Here is a 16103-nt window from a genome sequence, read left to right as displayed (position 1 = left end):
AGCTTTAACTGCATCTCAAGGTTTTTACTCAGTGAAAGGAGCAGGTCCAGCTGTCGTGCTTACATCACAAAACATCAAGTGGTCACATTTGGAGATGAATTGTAACCCCCGGTCTACAGAAAAGGTTTCTGGACTTGAATCTAAATGGCCTTCTTGATATTTCTCCAGAGGCCCGCTCACTCCTGGTGGATGACCTTTGAGCCGTTCTCAGTCAATGGTATGACGGGCTTTAGCCTGGCATTCTCTGATAGCTGATTTTGAATGCTTTTAGCCTTCATTCATTCTCATTCCCACTCGCGCTGCCTTTTTTACAGACACCGTTCTCATTAGAGATGCTGATATACATGCACAAGTTTCATGACGACAAGGAACATCTTTACAAACGTGTCAGTGTAAAACTTTATCTCAGTTTGTCACATGAAAAGATTTAGCTCGATTTGTACATGTGAAGTTAGTGCAGAGAGGTCCCAAAGGTCAAGAACAAATTATCGTGATCAAATTTAGAAGACATGTTTGGATTAGCTCACTTCGAATCAGGCCATCAGCATGTCAGCTGAAAGTTTCAAGCTTCTGATCAAAGCGTCTTTGATGTCTTTTTCTAGCAGCAGCATTCAAAAAGACTTTTGTTATGATGTAAAGTTGGCACAGCTATATTAGTCTTTGAAAATGACCCTGAAAATACCCCCTCCCCAAAGAAAAATGAGACTGCACTAAACAAATGCAATGTTTAATAAGGTAGAATGATGCAAATTAATATTAACCATACTCCAAAATGCTCACTAATAATGAACATATTAGCAATTGAGGAAAACACATTATACCAAACATCTGATCCACCTACTTCATCTACTAGTAGCAATGAGATTTTTTTTTTTTTTTTGAGAAACCTAATCATGGCATGAAAAGGCTCCATAATTTTCCACTTTTGGTAAGCAGATTTCGTCCAGCGTGGGTACAACTTGATGAAATATGATGGATTAATCCGAGGCTTCCTCTTGTTGATATTCATATTCCTTGCATAAAAAAGTTTCCCCTTATTGTCAGTTTCATGTCAAAAAGTGAGAAAGCCTGAGGAAATGGAGATAAAATAAATATTACAGGATACATTTTGAAGTATAGCTGTGCAAAGAAGATAAAGAAATCTGAAGTGCTTTATTGCTTTTCTGGCAGATATGATCCGGTAAGAGGCAATAGAGTTATAATGTACAGATATGACAGGCTCGGTGAAACTGACACTTTAAAGCCTGCATTAAAATATACAGAAATCTGACTTTTCATTCACTCGACCGTCATGCACGTTACATCCACATAATATTTACATCCTTTAAAATTGATAGTAAACAGCTCGTCTCGCTCCCCCATCTGCCAGCACCTTGATAATCCAAGCTGCCTGCTGCCTGTTTGAGGTGTGAGATCCCTGTTTAATCCACAAAGAAAACTCTGTTTACGTTGCTCCTGCGTGTTGAAAGGACACACATTGCCTCTCTCTTTGTTGTTCAATTTTCCAACTGTGTCACTGACCAGCTCTGGAGATTGGATCTCTGTTCTGGTTGTAATTAAATTTTTTGTGCTTTTGTATGATGTACATCATCTTTGCTAATGCAAATGACACTGTAGGGGAATAACACATGCAATCAGTCCTCAAGCCTCAAAGTGGCAAAAGTTTTGCAGGACAGGAATTGCCAATTAACAAATGCTAAAATTAATTTAGGTTATTGGTAAAATTGCGGGGGAGGTGTTGCACTAAGAGCATTAGTTTTTTTACATTTTTAATATTATTTTTCATCATAATAATAGCATTCTAGCTTTTACTAATAAGCCCAAGCTGTGTCTCATGATAAGTAAACTTGGCCGTGATGTCTTTCAGTTTAAATCAAAGCAGTGGATCTGCTGCTAGCATGACTAAAAATGTTAAATTATGCCCACACTTCCTGTAAACCCAAAATATTCTCCCTTTAACGGGAAGAATTCTAAAAAAAGGATCGATACACATGCAATACAGAGGAAATTGATTTATTGTGTTTGACCATATTGATGAGATTTAATAAAAACTTCAGCCTGCAGTATGAGAGTTTATTTGTAAAAACTTTTAAATTAAGGAGACAAAATCAAAGAGGGAAAGCAAGACTCGGGAGGGAGTGAAATAAATTAAGCCTCTACTGTGGAAAAAATAGCAAACCATACTGTGTGTATATAGACATTGAAAAGCAAGGGCTGAGGTCAGGTAGAAGTATTTCTACGATTGTGATGATTTTCCACCATCCAAACATATTACCACAGATGATTCCTTCAGCCACAAAATGATGGAATTATATCCTGAGATGGGCGCTGCTCGGCTCTGAAATCACGCCGCACCCCGATTCTCCATACGACAGAGCATTTCAGATACTGGAAACTGTTTGTGAGAATCACTGTAGCATGGGATGACCTTGGGATGGAAGGTATCGCATCATTTCCTCTACAACAATGAGATGGGATGGTTGCTCACCTAAGCTCAGCTGGTGTCCTTCAGCACTCCCTCCTCTACTAGAAACTCCCCCAACCACTGGATGTTTGGCACTTTGAAGTGACCTTTCATCCTGTTTGCCAGCACAATATGGCTGCGGCCCTCAACACAATCAGTGGGCTGCAGCTGCTACACTACAAACTCCCACACCTAAATGTTAATGGCTTGGTAGTTAGAGCACTTCCTGCTGGAAGGTCACAGGGCTCAACCAAATATGACCTGCATTAGTGTAGCTTTTTAAAACTATGTTTTAGTATGGCATGCTATTGTTGATATGTAAGGTTAGTGTTTGTTAGTGCAGTAACAAGATTGTGTGTAAGAGCTGGGAAGTCATAGATTTTTACAACTGACCATCTTACATCTGTATTTCTGGGAGTCGCTTTCTTAAGGCGCAAAATATAGGAAGGAGAATACACTGAAAAAGAACACATCTCAAATTGAACTGAACTGAATTAAACTTAAATATTTGTATGATTGGTTATTTGGTTGCAGCACTGCCCTCTTTCATGTGAGTACAGATAGATTTGGAAAACTTGGATAATCATTGTTGTGACACCACTTAGCTGTATTTGAGCTTTCTTGTTTAATGAAGCAAGAAAACCAAAATTCTGCCAGTAGTCTGAGTTTGCTTTGTAGAACGGGCTTCTGCTCTCACAAGCTCTGCCTCTGTAACACTCTTCTAAAATAAAATAAATAAAAAAACCAACTTTTCCCTTTCTTTTTTCCTCCTCCTCTCGCTCGTTTTAACCTGCACTTCCCCTCTCACGCTTTGTCTCCCTTCTTTGCACCCACCCCTCCTCTTTTTCCCTCCTTGAGGTCATGAACAGTGGTTTTGTTATCTTTTCTCCTCTCATCCCCTGTGAGTCCGTGTTTACTGCCAGCTAAAAACAACTCCCTGTGGATCAGTCTCTCACTGGTAATGTTTCACCTGTTGGACTCATCTCAGGTTCCTATTACCTCAAGGAGTGGCCACAGAGATTTATGTCGACTCTGCAGCTGACACAGGTTTAGAGCTGTGTCGAGAGCCAGCTGGCTGCTTTACTCTGCAAATAAACCCAACCACTGCGGGGAATCGGTGCGAGAGGCAGGAGAGCTGGCACGTGAAAGCCTTCCTGAGAGTTCTACTGTCTTGTCATTTATCACAACTAAATGGCTTTAGTTTTAATGTTATTGCTTTCTGGAGATGAGAGTTTCCTCTTTCACTCAAGTTATCCATCAGCAAAGTGACATTGATTGCTGTCATAATTTTGTTTAAAGCAATCATGATTCATGGCTGTCTAAAAGAGAGATTGGTATGAGTGATCTTTTCCCCCCTCTTTTTATATCTTTCAACAAATAGTGTCTAAATAGCAATTACACCAGCTCTAGGCTCTCCTTTGAAAGCCCTTCATGTCCATGTGGTTATCAGTTTAAAGAGTTATTTTTGTTGTTTTTTCAAGTAAAAAGTTCAGATTAATCCACTGTACACTATGTGCCCAGTACCCAATAATCAGTAGATCAAAGTTAGTCACTAGCTTTTAAAGAGTGTTCAGCATGTAAAAGCTTAAAAGCCAGATAATTTTCTCATGGTTAGACGACCCTGACAAAGCTAAAATGAGGCTTCAATTTTGGACTCATTTGTTAGGTGGTAGAAACACTGACTCCAAACGAAAGCTAATTTGCAGTTTGACTGTGTTAGGCAACTTCTAACTACCGTGTTACATAGCTTTGCAAGTAAATAAGATGAAATTTTGCTTTGTTATGTAGATCCTTTGTCATCAGATGGTTTGAAAATTGAAGCGGATAAGCTTCGGCTCAGATTTAGTTGTGTATCACTCAGTTTGCATTGTGTGCTCAAAATCTTCTTTTTAGGAGAAATCAGCATGCAAATCATGTATGGGAGCCCAAGTGTTGAAGCATCATCAAGGAAATATAGGTTTATATTTAATTGTCTTTTTTTCCATGATTTGCTGAGAAAAAGCTGAGTACATGTGGTATCCTGTCTCCATTGTAATATAAGGTAGTTGGTTGGAAATATATTTTCACTGGCACATTATTTCCACTTTTTTTTTTTGAAAGAATGGCTCGCTCACATTTTTCTTCCTTCTCTGTCAGCAGGGAGTAATAAATAACTTTATCACAGTCTCCAAAAATTGCTAAAATTTTAGTCGCACTCGAAAAGACCACAGTTCCCCGCATTTCTCACTCACAGCCTGCAACTTTATGGATGACACAGTGCACAGCATTCTGCAGCATATGGTATAAACCTATAACACAGCACTGCACTGAGGGCAGGACAGGTGGTAGAAAAACCTTTCACACAGGCCTTTGTAAAATCTCCAATAAAACCCAAATAACCTGTGTTAGATTTAGGAGCCGTCTCGCTTCTGTCGCCCTTTGCTCTTCTTTACGCCCCAAAGGAGAGAACTGAGACACGTAGCTGAAAAACAGGCATTGCTGTTTCTGTCTTATAAAGCTACACCCCCAAACTTGTCCTGCCCCCTACCTCTTGATAGGATTGTATTGTGTCTTTGATGGAGGAGGGCACAATGGAGTGGTTGCATTCTCATCTGTCTCTGTACTATAAATGCACTGCAGTCTGTTCCTTCATGGAGTGTCCCTATGTAATGATTGGTTTCTTTATGTGACCACACATTCTTGACTATATTTAAAAGCTCCCTGTTTTAGAGACCAATTTTTAATTATATAGATAAATAAAGGCAAATGGAAAAGAATTAATTAAAATCCCAAAACGAGCAAGATGTTCTTGATAATCGTCCTCCTAATGGAATGTGAAGAAATGAGACATCTGTCATTTTTAAATGAAATCTCAAGTGGATTTTAATAGTTTTTTATAGAGATCAAATATTATAATGCATATGAAAAAACACAAACAAGGCCACTTTGTTAGGTACACTGGTTGGCTTGCTTGTTAACGTAAAATGGTCAGCCAGTCACATGGCAGCAACTTAGTGTACAGAAACAAGCTTTATTGGTCACATACATAATCATACAGAGCACAACATGCAGTGAAATGTGTCGTGTCCAAGCTGCAGACAGGCTGCAGACGTAGCCACGCAATTCCAGCTCTTGGTGTTTGGAATGGGGGGCCTAGCCAGGACCCTTACTGGATAGTGGGAGGGAATCAAACTTACGACTTCCGCTCCAAGGGTGTGTGGTCTTACCACTACACTATCCAGCTGTAGTTAGTGCTGTAGACACAGTCTAGATGACCTGTTGCACTTCAGACTGAGCATAAGACTGGAGATTAAACGTGATTTAAGCGACTTTGTACATGACATTGTTCTTGGTGTTAGATAGGCTGGTCTGAGTATTTCAGAAACTGCTGACCGATTGGCATTTTCCCACACAGCCATCTCTAGGGTTTACAATGAGTGCTCAGAAAAAGAAAAAATATCCAGTGAAAGACAGTTCTCATGTTGTTGCCAGAGGTCAAAGTAGAATGGCTAGACTTTTTCAAGCTGACTAAAAGGCAATAGTCAGTCAAATTACCACTGATTACAACCGAGGTATGCAGAAGAGCATCTCTGAACTCACAACACGTGGAACCTAAATGCAGTTGGGCTACAACAGCGAAAACTAAATTCGGTGCCACTTTTGTTGGCAAAGAACAGGAAACTGAAGCTACAATTCACACGGGCTCATCAAATTTGGACAATAAAATACTAGAAAAACATTTGCTGGTTTTGCCGGGTTATAATTTGAAGCAAAAGACTTGAAAGCATGGATCCATCCTGCTTTGTATCAATGATACAGGCTGGTCGTGGTGGTGTAATATCGTGGGGGATATTTTCTTGATGTACTCCTTAATACCAATTGATCAACATGTAAATGATGCACGATACACAATACACAGCCTACCTGAGTATTGTTGGTGCCATGTCCATTTCTTTATGGCCCCAGTGTACCTGTGTCAACGCTGTAATGCAGATGTTCCATGCCTGTTGGCACACATAGTAGACTACTCAATATGTGATTTGTGCTCAAGGGATCTCTGCAACTACAAAGTCTGAAATCCTTCCAGGAACAAAGCCAGGCCTTCCACATAATCCATATAAGGGAATCGGTGCAGCTGGTAGCATCATACTGAGCACCTTTTGTGAGTAAGAGATGAAGGTGTCATCTGCTTTTCAGTCCTTCAAAGTGACAGAAGTCTGCCCACCCAGCCATAGAGAGAGGACGGGTCATTTTTCAGGGACAACCAATCACTGGTATTGTATGAACTCCTTCATTTATAGTATAGTGGACTGACTGCACACCTGCTCCTTCCTTGTAATGGACTGCCATTATAATCTGAGTGAAAGTGCTAATCCTTTATTAAATTAACCTATTAAAAGTGATTCATTCATGGAGGGAGGAAGGAGGGAGGGAGTGAAAGGTGATTAAGGATTTTTGTTGGGCTGAGATGACTATGAAATGGCTTTTTATTTTTTGAAAGATGCAGATCTTTTTTACATTTGCACAAACGTCCCTGTTTTCTGTTTGAAACTGTGAAGCTCAAGGACCTTTTGACAGGACGCCGAGCAGATTTTCTTATTACAGCAGGGCCTGGACATGTGATCAGAAAGTTAATAAAAGTGTATCTTAAACTGCTCATCAGTCCTTGGAAAATATTCCTGAAATACTGCATTGGGAGATTCTTGCTTATCAAACGGTTTAGTGAAAGGTTATCATTAATTAGTTTCAAGTTGTATCGTGCTTTTTCAGTAGTTATCAGCAATGTATCCCAGCATGCTGCAAACATGACAAAGGAGATGGGACAGACATTGTGACATGATGCCTAAACATGATGGGTGAAAGCGGCGGAGGCCTTTTCAAGGGGTTTGCAAGCGAGATGGCAGAACTGTGACTAACACGTAACCTTGTTCAAAAATTCAAGGCGAGAAAAGAAACACAAAAAGCAACATGCACAAGTGGGGACACAAAGGCGTGTTGTATATAAGCATACACTCTCCCTCTCCTTTTTTTCTAGTTTTATGTCACTCCCTATTCCACCTCTTTCAAGGAGGTTTGTCTTTGTTCCTGAAATAGCGATAGAGAACAGAAAGAGTGGTGCGAAATCTGAGAAACTGACTTTAGACTTGTTTACCTGCATAAAATATGCAGACTTAACACTTTTCTGTTAAGGTGATATTCAAAATGATCTGTTTTTATGCTTTTTCGCGTCCTAATCTGAAACAGCATGACTGCTTAAGAAGATTATCCATTATTCAGTACTTTAAAAAGACCCCTGTCTTCTTCTTCAGCTACATCACCCACAGATGTGAGCGATTAGGAGTTAAAATGAGTCAGTAGATGCCACTGATGGTGAGACATTTTATCACTGAATCATTTTTACCGTGTCATTTCTGTCATTTCCCAATAAGTAAAGCTATGAAATAACAAAATTAAACTGAAGTATTAGCACCTAAATAACATTCATCATTAATTTGATCAAATATATAATGGATGGTCAAGGGAGCGTCACAAATAAATGCTTGTAGACTTTGACCCAAATTTTAATAGCATTGTTTTACTTTTAAACAAAAAAGCTGTAAAAAATGACCTCCTGAAAAACACAAAATAAAATTATTACTTAAGAAAAATTTGTTCTTTCATGTTCCGTCTCTGTTTCTCTTTAGATACGGGCTATAACGGACACGTTACTACGTGGGAACCTTTCTGTGGTGTTTTATTACTTGCCAAATATTTCATGTTTTAAAAGTTGCGATATAATGTCTTGACTTTTGGGATTAATAAAGTATTTTTTATCTTATCGGTTTTGGTGTGTAGCCAACTGCCTTATTCTGATTTAGACAATGTTTAGATGATCCTTAGCCACAAATTCTAACCTTCATGATGCAGACGCTCCCTGTTAGCATCAACAACAATTCTGAATACAGTGCTTTTTGACATTGGCATTACAGACAAGAAATTATATTTAATTTGGCTCTTTTGACCGGATCTTATAAATGATATTTAAAAAGATAAGTTAAATCATAATGGCTGCTTCTCATTTTAGAATATGTACGGAGGAAGTGACAACAACTAATGAGGCCCATTGGAGAAACCTATTTCTCTGTGCCGAGCTGGCTCTCATTCAACCATAATGACTAAGATCACATCTACAATATTGATCCAGATCGAGGCTTTAGCAGGACCACCAGTCGTTTATAATCCCTCCCAGACACTGCTGCTGAACTCGCCCTCCTTTCGGGTGAGTCATTTGCCGCTCTTGGGATTATATACCCATCAGTAGTATTATATTGTGATTCTGGTAAAAGGAGTTTTACGTTCATGTCTATTAAAAATGGTACAAAAAGTAGTGGAACTTCCCAAGTGGATTAAAAATAAAAACATTTAAATGTGTGTAGAGCAAAGCATTCACTTCCCTTTTGTTATTTTCTGCACTGTAAAACCTAATAAGTTCACAGAACTCAAAAATTGTTGTGTAACAGATTACACAACAATTTTTTAGTGATGTTTTTAAAAGTTTTAAGTTTAACTAAAATAAAAATTACAGTTGCAGTTGCCTTAAATTACCTCAATGTTAACTTATAAATGTTGATATTCCTCAACTTATAATTAGGGAGTAATAAACTCAAAATGTTCAATATTTTTCAACTTAAGGTGGAAAATACACTCAAAATATTTTACATATTGCAACTCATACGATGTGGGAAATAAACTCAAACTTTTTCATATTTTCTAACTTATAATATGGGAAATAACACTTAAAATCTAATAAATATTTTTAAAATACTGTGGGAAATACATTTACGAATAATTCTAAACTGTTTGCCCAGGAAATTATAATCAGCTAAAAGTGTTAGAAAACATGAAAGTAACAACACTAACAATTTAACAACTTTTTTTATTAAACACAATGTGCTTTTAAAAAGGCACAGATAACGGAGCTCACTCATAAAAAAGTGCTTCATAAATAAAACAAAAGAAAGACTCCAAGGGTCTCCATCTCAATTCTAAAATTAAATAACATTTTCAGTATTAACAGCAATTGCAGCTATTAGAACATTGAGGCATTTAACACTTACTGTACCTTGACAGCTGCAGCTCACTTATTTTAAAAATACATAAAAAAAATGTACTGGTTTCCACTGCTGTACTTCATAGGTAACAAACATCAAGGCAGTGCATTAAGGTATTAGGCAACAGAACGTTAAACATGAATAGTCCACGAAATGAGCAGTCATTCACTTCAAATTTAAAGTAGAAGAGCCAAATGATTAGGAAAAAAAAAAAAAGCTTCCTCAATACTCAGCTCAACAAGTAGTCCATTCTGAGTGATTCACTCATTGAACAAATCATTCTTCAGCATCAGTAGACGCCCTTTCAGTGGTTTGTTGTCCTCAAGGCACATCACAACCTTCTGGATAAATGTGAATGTAAGCTCAAGTTTCTTTGGGTATTGTAGGTCTAGTGCATAGATGTACCCAAAGAGCAGGAGAAATGAGTCAGCCAGATTTGTGGGACCATTCACAAGTATTTCATCCTCAACAACAATGCAGATGCTTTCGGGACTGAAGAGGGCCGAATCAGTAGTGTCATCCGTGACAACTGTCAGCAGAGCCACAGGAGTGTCAGTGAGGTCTGGACCATCTGCTGACTGCAAAACACAAATAATACAAGAATGAGTTCAGCCCCTCAAGGACACAAATCATGCTATTGATTAGAGGTGTGAATCTTCATAAGTTGCACGTTTCTTTTAGGATTATAATGTCAACGATTTAATTTGATACATCATGATGCATTACAATAATCTTAATTTGGGTTTGGTTTCAAAACATATGTTTAAATAAATGTTTTCAATAATAAATATATGTCAAGATATTTGTTTTTGTTATTTACCAAACATTTCTCTGACCACAACGTGGCACCTCCAAAAAAATAGAACACTTGAATTTTAGAAAGGGAGAGAGTTTTTATCTGTGGATTTGTTTTTGTTTAATAATCTTTCAACTATTTTCATGTTTTCTGGTTTATGCGTAACAATCTTCTTGCAATCTTATTCAACAATAGTTGATATATGGGAGAAAACAAGTCAGATGAGGACAGTTTTGAACCTCCTTCCTGATATACACCCTGGTTCTCCTTGAGTTCTGAGTGATATATTCGACTGAACAGCTAGGCAAAGGGGTTGATGCTGAGGGCAGTACACTTACATCACAAGTCCTGAATAACGTGGAGGCATCTTCACGCAGGTACACAGGAAGTGCATGAAGGACGAGGACCCGTCTTGTATTTACATCACGCTGTTCCTAGATGAACATACAATATCTATTAGAATAGTATTTACACAAATGCAGAGTAAAAACAAAGTGTTGGATAGCCATGTTCTGATTGTCATTGTTATAGATCGGGGTGTCCAAACTTTTTGTGTAACGGGCTAAAGATGGTAAATTCAGTATTTTGGATAACCGTATTTTTAGTAATACACATTTTAAATTAATAAGTTTCCATTGTAAATACATCAACAACTCACAAAGGAAAAACTTCCAAATGTAAACCAATTTTTACAAAAACAGTACTTGTTTGGACTTCTTTAAATTGAAGCTGATAAATCTTTTTAACACAACACTTTTTGAAAGGATACATTTTGTCAAGATGTCCTTCTCCTAAAATGACAACCTTGTATCCATGGCATAATCACTTAATCGTGGGGCACAGTTGAAGCAATTGACACTATGGCTTCTTACAGCTGTGTACAAACCATTTGTTAATGTAATTCTGAATCATGTGAAATGAAAAATTTACCTGAATGTCATAAATTCTCATGAGCTTTGCTAGCTCCTCTGCAATCTTGCCAGTCTTGATGGCCTTGTCTCGGAACAAAGTGATGAGTCTAGGCGTGTGTCTGTCCAGCTCCTTGTAGAATTGAGTGCGCAGGTTAACATTCTTGATTCGGTGGAACTCTGCAACCACCTGTACATGAACAGAAATACACAGAAATGAACAAAGATGAATTAGGAGCAGAAATGTGAATGTATTTTAAAAAGTTCTCAGGTTAGCAAAACCAGAGCAATTCTAGTCAGAACCAAGGCCAAAATAGAAAGTTATTCGTCATTCTTTGTAATGTTATCTAAAGGAAATTTAAATAAATAAACTTCTAGAGACTTTGTTTACTGTGAATGGGGAAAAAAAATACGTCACAGAGTGATGTGTTGTCATTTTACATCTGTCATTTGCTTTTTGGTAAATTGTTTGAAAATCTAGACTTTTAAAAACTGGGAGAACAGTAAAGAAACAGACAGACATATATATACACACACACACACACACACACACACACACACACACACACACATATACATACATATACACATACATCTATATATATATACACACATCTATATACAGTGTTGGGAAGATTACTTTTAAAATGTATTCCACTACAGAATACTGAATACATGCCCCAAAATGTATTCTGTAACGTATTCTGTTACGTTACTCAATGAGAGTAACGTATTCTGAATACTTTGGAATACTTAATATATTATCATGCTGTTTACAACTACATGAATGTCCTATTGCTGTGATTTATTACTGTTACTGAAGGTACGTAGTACGAAACGTAGTAAAGGGACCTCTGGCTAATACGTCCGGTTCCCTGTCGGGCTGGTAGCCGAAAACTAGCTTTACTTTGTTGTCTGGGTCAACTTTGCTTGCGGGAGACAGAGAGAGGCGTTGAAAGGCTGCTCCAACGGAACTTATTTTTTCCGGAGGAAAACACGAACACAGTGTACAGTTGAGTCTTAATAGCTTACTTACAAATGGGCTCGTCAGGCACTCTTCTTGGCTGCAGTGGTTATTATTATATTTACATGCTTCCAGCTCCCGTTTTTGCTCCGTGACAGCTCGGACTTTTCCTTTCTCTCCCTCCCTCGCTCACAGACACATAACGTGTATGGTAGTCCATTCTCCCTGCAGCACGGACTACACTGCCCATCAGGCTACATGCTTTAGAGCTATGCCTGTAGCATTCTGCCTTTTAGCTTAGCACAACAACAACAACAAAAAAGCGCTCTCTCACCCAGGAAACACGCAGAGAGAGAGCGTCACCCTGTAACCATGGCAACCGCAACGCTGCCGCCTGGAACAACAGAACGTAGCTGTCAAACAAACCCAAACAATCCTGACCCGCGATAATATGAAACAGGAAAGTACCGCCGTGTATTCCATTTATTTCAACAAAGTAACTGTATTCTGAATACCACCTTTTTAAACGGTAACTGTAACGGAATACAGTTACTCATATTTTGTATTCTGAATATGTAACGGCGGTACATGTATTCCGTTACTCCCCAACACTGTCTATATATATATATATATATATATATATATATATATGTATTTTTTTTAACTGTGACTCCATAAGTAGGGCTGGCCATCTGTCCACGATGTCTCTCACTCGTGGAGCTCCAACAGCTCCAACAATTTCTTGGCGACATAGGGCATAGGTTGTGTCCATGAGGACATAGTGAAGGCTAAAGTCCCCATTCAGTCTTGGCTTGAACCTCTCTTGAATTATTTCTTTCAGCTCCTCCACTGACTTTGGTCGCTCAAGTAGAGTAAGTTTCAGGGCGGTGTCTCGTTCAACATACACATGCAGCACATGCTTCTGGGCAGCAGCCATCTTTTGGTTCCTGGAAAAAACAAAAAAACAAAAAAAAAACCACATTAATTTTTATGGAGAGTAAAGGTGATACAAACAACGTATACAAGTCCATAGCCTCACTTGAACGATGGGAAGTATGGACAGACACCTGCAGGAGTGAGGCAGTTTATTCATGGACCCACTGCCCAGTCTTGACTTGTAGAGCTCGCTTAGTGGAATACCCCTCTAATCTGTTAAAAGGATTTCGAGATTATCTCACAACCACATATTTGAGACTACGAAAAAATACAAACATGTGTTTAATCATGATAACACACTCATGTTGTTTAGCATTGTTCGTTTCATGCTAGCACACACACACACATAGCTCTACAGCGTAAACTACTGACTGTGTAACGCAGACACTTATTGAAATAAGTATACTCACAATACGCACGTGCATTACCGGCGAATACGACAACCGGTAGAAACGGACAGTAGAAAGTTTTAGTAGAAAGTTCAAAGGCATGGAGCTAGAACTGCCACCGTCAACTTCCCGGGCAAGAATACAATGCATTATGGGAAATGTTGTCCCCCACGGAAAACCGCCAAAACGTTACACCGTTGTAATTTGAAATAACATTACGTATTTGTCACATTCGAAAACTTCTAAAATTACAATTACTTGGATTCGAATTTATTTATAACGAACATTCACTGTGCACAAAGTACGAATATATTTCCAGTAAAAAATAAAAAAGACTGTTTATCGAAATTAAATTTAAACAAAACAAAAACACGTTAGACTTACCAAATTTAGGGCAGTTGATGAAAAAAATTAAGGTGGTGGTCGTTGTAGGTTGAAGTTGGGGACTCTTAATCCACACGGGCAGGCCAAATCTTCCCCGCATCAAGGTAAATTCAAGATGGCTGACTCAGCTTTCCTGAGGGAGCGACAAGACTCCACCCACCAGAACGTCACTAATATATGCTTCTTAAACTTTTTGAGCGTTCCAAACAAATTAGCTAAAAAATATTGAGCCCTATTCAATTAAAGTTGCATAAAAGCCAACAGAGCTCAATACTTTATAGTTTGCTCAACTACAAAACGACATTTGAGTGTTATGAGCTTATTAGTTATGAGCTAGAACAACTGTTAGGGATTACAGTGTGAGTTTGTAGTATGATGTGCAAATCAAAGCAAAATTACAATTGGGAAAACATAGTGTACAGCCTTAGTTTTACCTGCCTAGATAGATAAAAATATTTTCTACTATTATTCATCCTAAAAACACAATATCCCCAGACAATAATAACTTTTGTCCTATGACCTTTTGGGGATAACAGTAATTGCATTTTCACTTAGTATATTATTTGTTCTGTTTTTCTCAGTGATTTCTCTATTGTCTTTAAACAGGATTTACATAATGTATCATTTATTATTATTCAACACCTTCATTTCTGTGCAAAGCAGAGTTCAACCTAAATAAATATTTACTTTTTTAATTAAAGATACAATATTTTGGTTTCTCAAGAGTAAAGATGAAGTGCTGCAGTCTTCTATCCTTTAAAAATACCATTGCATATTAAGTTACTGAACACAAGTTTCTGATTTATTGCATTTCTAGTACATATCCACTGCTGATCTGTAATTTGTTTTGCCCATTGTTAGGTGGTTCCTAGGCAACCTGATGATGTCATTATATGGCAAGCATAATTTGAGTTTTGTGGATTAAATTAGATGCTACTGTAATGAAATTGAAACAATACTGTGCTTTTATAAAGCACTGCAGGTGCTTAAATACTCCAAATAGGTTATTTTAGCTTCATGATGTCATAATATGTCAGGTATAATTCAAGTTTAGTGGCTATAAAGATGCTGCTGTCATGAAATGAAAATGTATGAGGCTTTTCTAAGCTATGATAAATATAAAAGATACAATTGGGTCATTTTAGCTTGTTAATATGTGAAACTGGTACAAATCAGCAAGGACCCGATCGACCTGTGTGCCAGTTTTGGTTGGTCAAATCTTGATCGTATAGGAGAAATTTTCAGGTAAACAGAGATTTTGTATATCACAGTAAGATATGAAGGCTCACTTTAGTTAAATAAATAAATAAATCACTTGACTGTCACTAAACACATGGCATTAAACATTATTTGGTAAGAATGTTCTGATTTTGAATGGACCTGACTTGACATTTGTAGCATAACACTGAATAAAGTGACTGGACTTCTCCTCATCTCTTAGTGGGCTTGTTGACTATTGCCCTTCCTTAATTTTAAACTCTATTATTCCCTTTATCCTTTGCTTTAGCTTGTGGCAGGGATTATCCAACTCTTTTAACGAACTGATCATAACTTTTATTTATTTTTCTAATGCTATTATACTTACACTAGTCCTTACTTTTAAGCTACTTCCCTGTGTGTAATCCACAATTTAGTCATGTCACCACTTAAAAACTCTCCAGTGGCCTCTCTCCTCCCCTTCATTACATGCTGCCGTTATGAATAAAAGCGGATTTGACAAGTGAAATAATTAGGAGATCAGAACTCACAGTCAGTTACATGGAAAAATCAGGTATTGTGACTATTTTGTTTCTTTGAACAACTCAACACTATTTTGTGTTATGGTCAGAGCTCATTAGGGCTGATCTTGATCTCACACAAAACCTGCAAAGCCACCAAGGACAGTAAGTCTTTCATCTCTAGAGCCTTTGTAGCTCTACTGTAAGTTTATATTTTATGTTAACTCAAAAAAAGATATATCTAGAGGAAATACTAGTGAAACATCTTTATCTGTGTGGATTACTGCCAAATGGAATTAAATACATAGATTATACATAGAATGAACTGCAAACATTGGTTTTATGTGGTTTAAAGCTTTTTTCTGAGTGCTTTTCAACAGTAGAGCAGAAAAGGCATCTAAATGTATATATGATACTTCATTATATGGTAATAACAAGGTATTACTCATATACCATAGTAACGTGAATCAGTGT

The 16103-nt window shown here is 37.7% G+C and overlaps 1 protein-coding gene and 1 long non-coding RNA gene across 11 annotated transcripts; one reads left to right on the top strand and one right to left on the bottom strand.

Annotated features, from left to right (window-relative positions):
• Positions 1 to 6622: 6622 nt before the first annotated feature.
• LOC112848010 (uncharacterized) lies at positions 6623 to 8192 on the top strand. The gene is made up of 3 exons (XR_003221879.1): positions 6623 to 6717; positions 7753 to 7813; positions 8128 to 8192. It is a non-coding gene; the product is annotated as an uncharacterized LOC112848010 (long non-coding RNA).
• A 1149-nt stretch (positions 8193 to 9341) lies between these two features.
• Positions 9342 to 14272, bottom strand: LOC109203774 (uncharacterized). Of its 10 annotated transcripts, none has more exons than XM_019363484.2 (6): positions 13912 to 14272; positions 13242 to 13351; positions 12867 to 13149; positions 11261 to 11428; positions 10669 to 10764; positions 9342 to 10112 (listed from the first exon to the last, which is right to left on the bottom strand). In XM_019363484.2, exons 3-6 carry the CDS (start codon positions 13137 to 13139, stop codon positions 9795 to 9797), a joined length of 855 nt encoding a protein of 284 aa, XP_019219029.1. In that variant the 5' UTR covers positions 13140 to 13149; positions 13242 to 13351; positions 13912 to 14272; the 3' UTR covers positions 9342 to 9794. The 10 variants fall into 10 exon arrangements, with proteins under 10 accessions (XP_019219029.1, XP_019219027.1, XP_025766414.1 ...); XM_019363482.2 differs by having other exon boundaries at positions 13270 to 13351; XM_025910629.1 differs by having other exon boundaries at positions 13242 to 13346.
• Positions 14273 to 16103: the final 1831 nt, after the last annotated feature.

Source organism: Oreochromis niloticus, linkage group LG10, assembly GCF_001858045.2.
Source record: "Oreochromis niloticus isolate F11D_XX linkage group LG10, O_niloticus_UMD_NMBU, whole genome shotgun sequence".
Taxonomy (NCBI): domain Eukaryota; kingdom Metazoa; phylum Chordata; class Actinopteri; order Cichliformes; family Cichlidae; genus Oreochromis; species Oreochromis niloticus.
The sequence above is the reverse complement of the archived record's forward strand: the minus strand, read 5'-3'. Positions and strand labels throughout refer to the sequence as shown.

Bases quoted from the DNA above. Each gene is read 5' to 3' on its own strand.
- LOC109203774 (XM_019363479.2), bottom strand. From the start codon at position 13,677: ATGCATTGTATTCTTGCCCGGGAAGTTGACGGTGGCAGTTCTAGCTCC. The intron at 10,765-11,260 runs GTAAATTTTTCA...ATGTTCATCTAG, and splicing joins TGAGAATTTATGACATTCAG to GAACAGCGTGATGTAAATAC. The intron at 10,113-10,668 runs GTAAGTGTACTG...TGTGTTTTGCAG, and splicing joins CGTTATTCAGGACTTGTGAT to TCAGCAGATGGTCCAGACCT.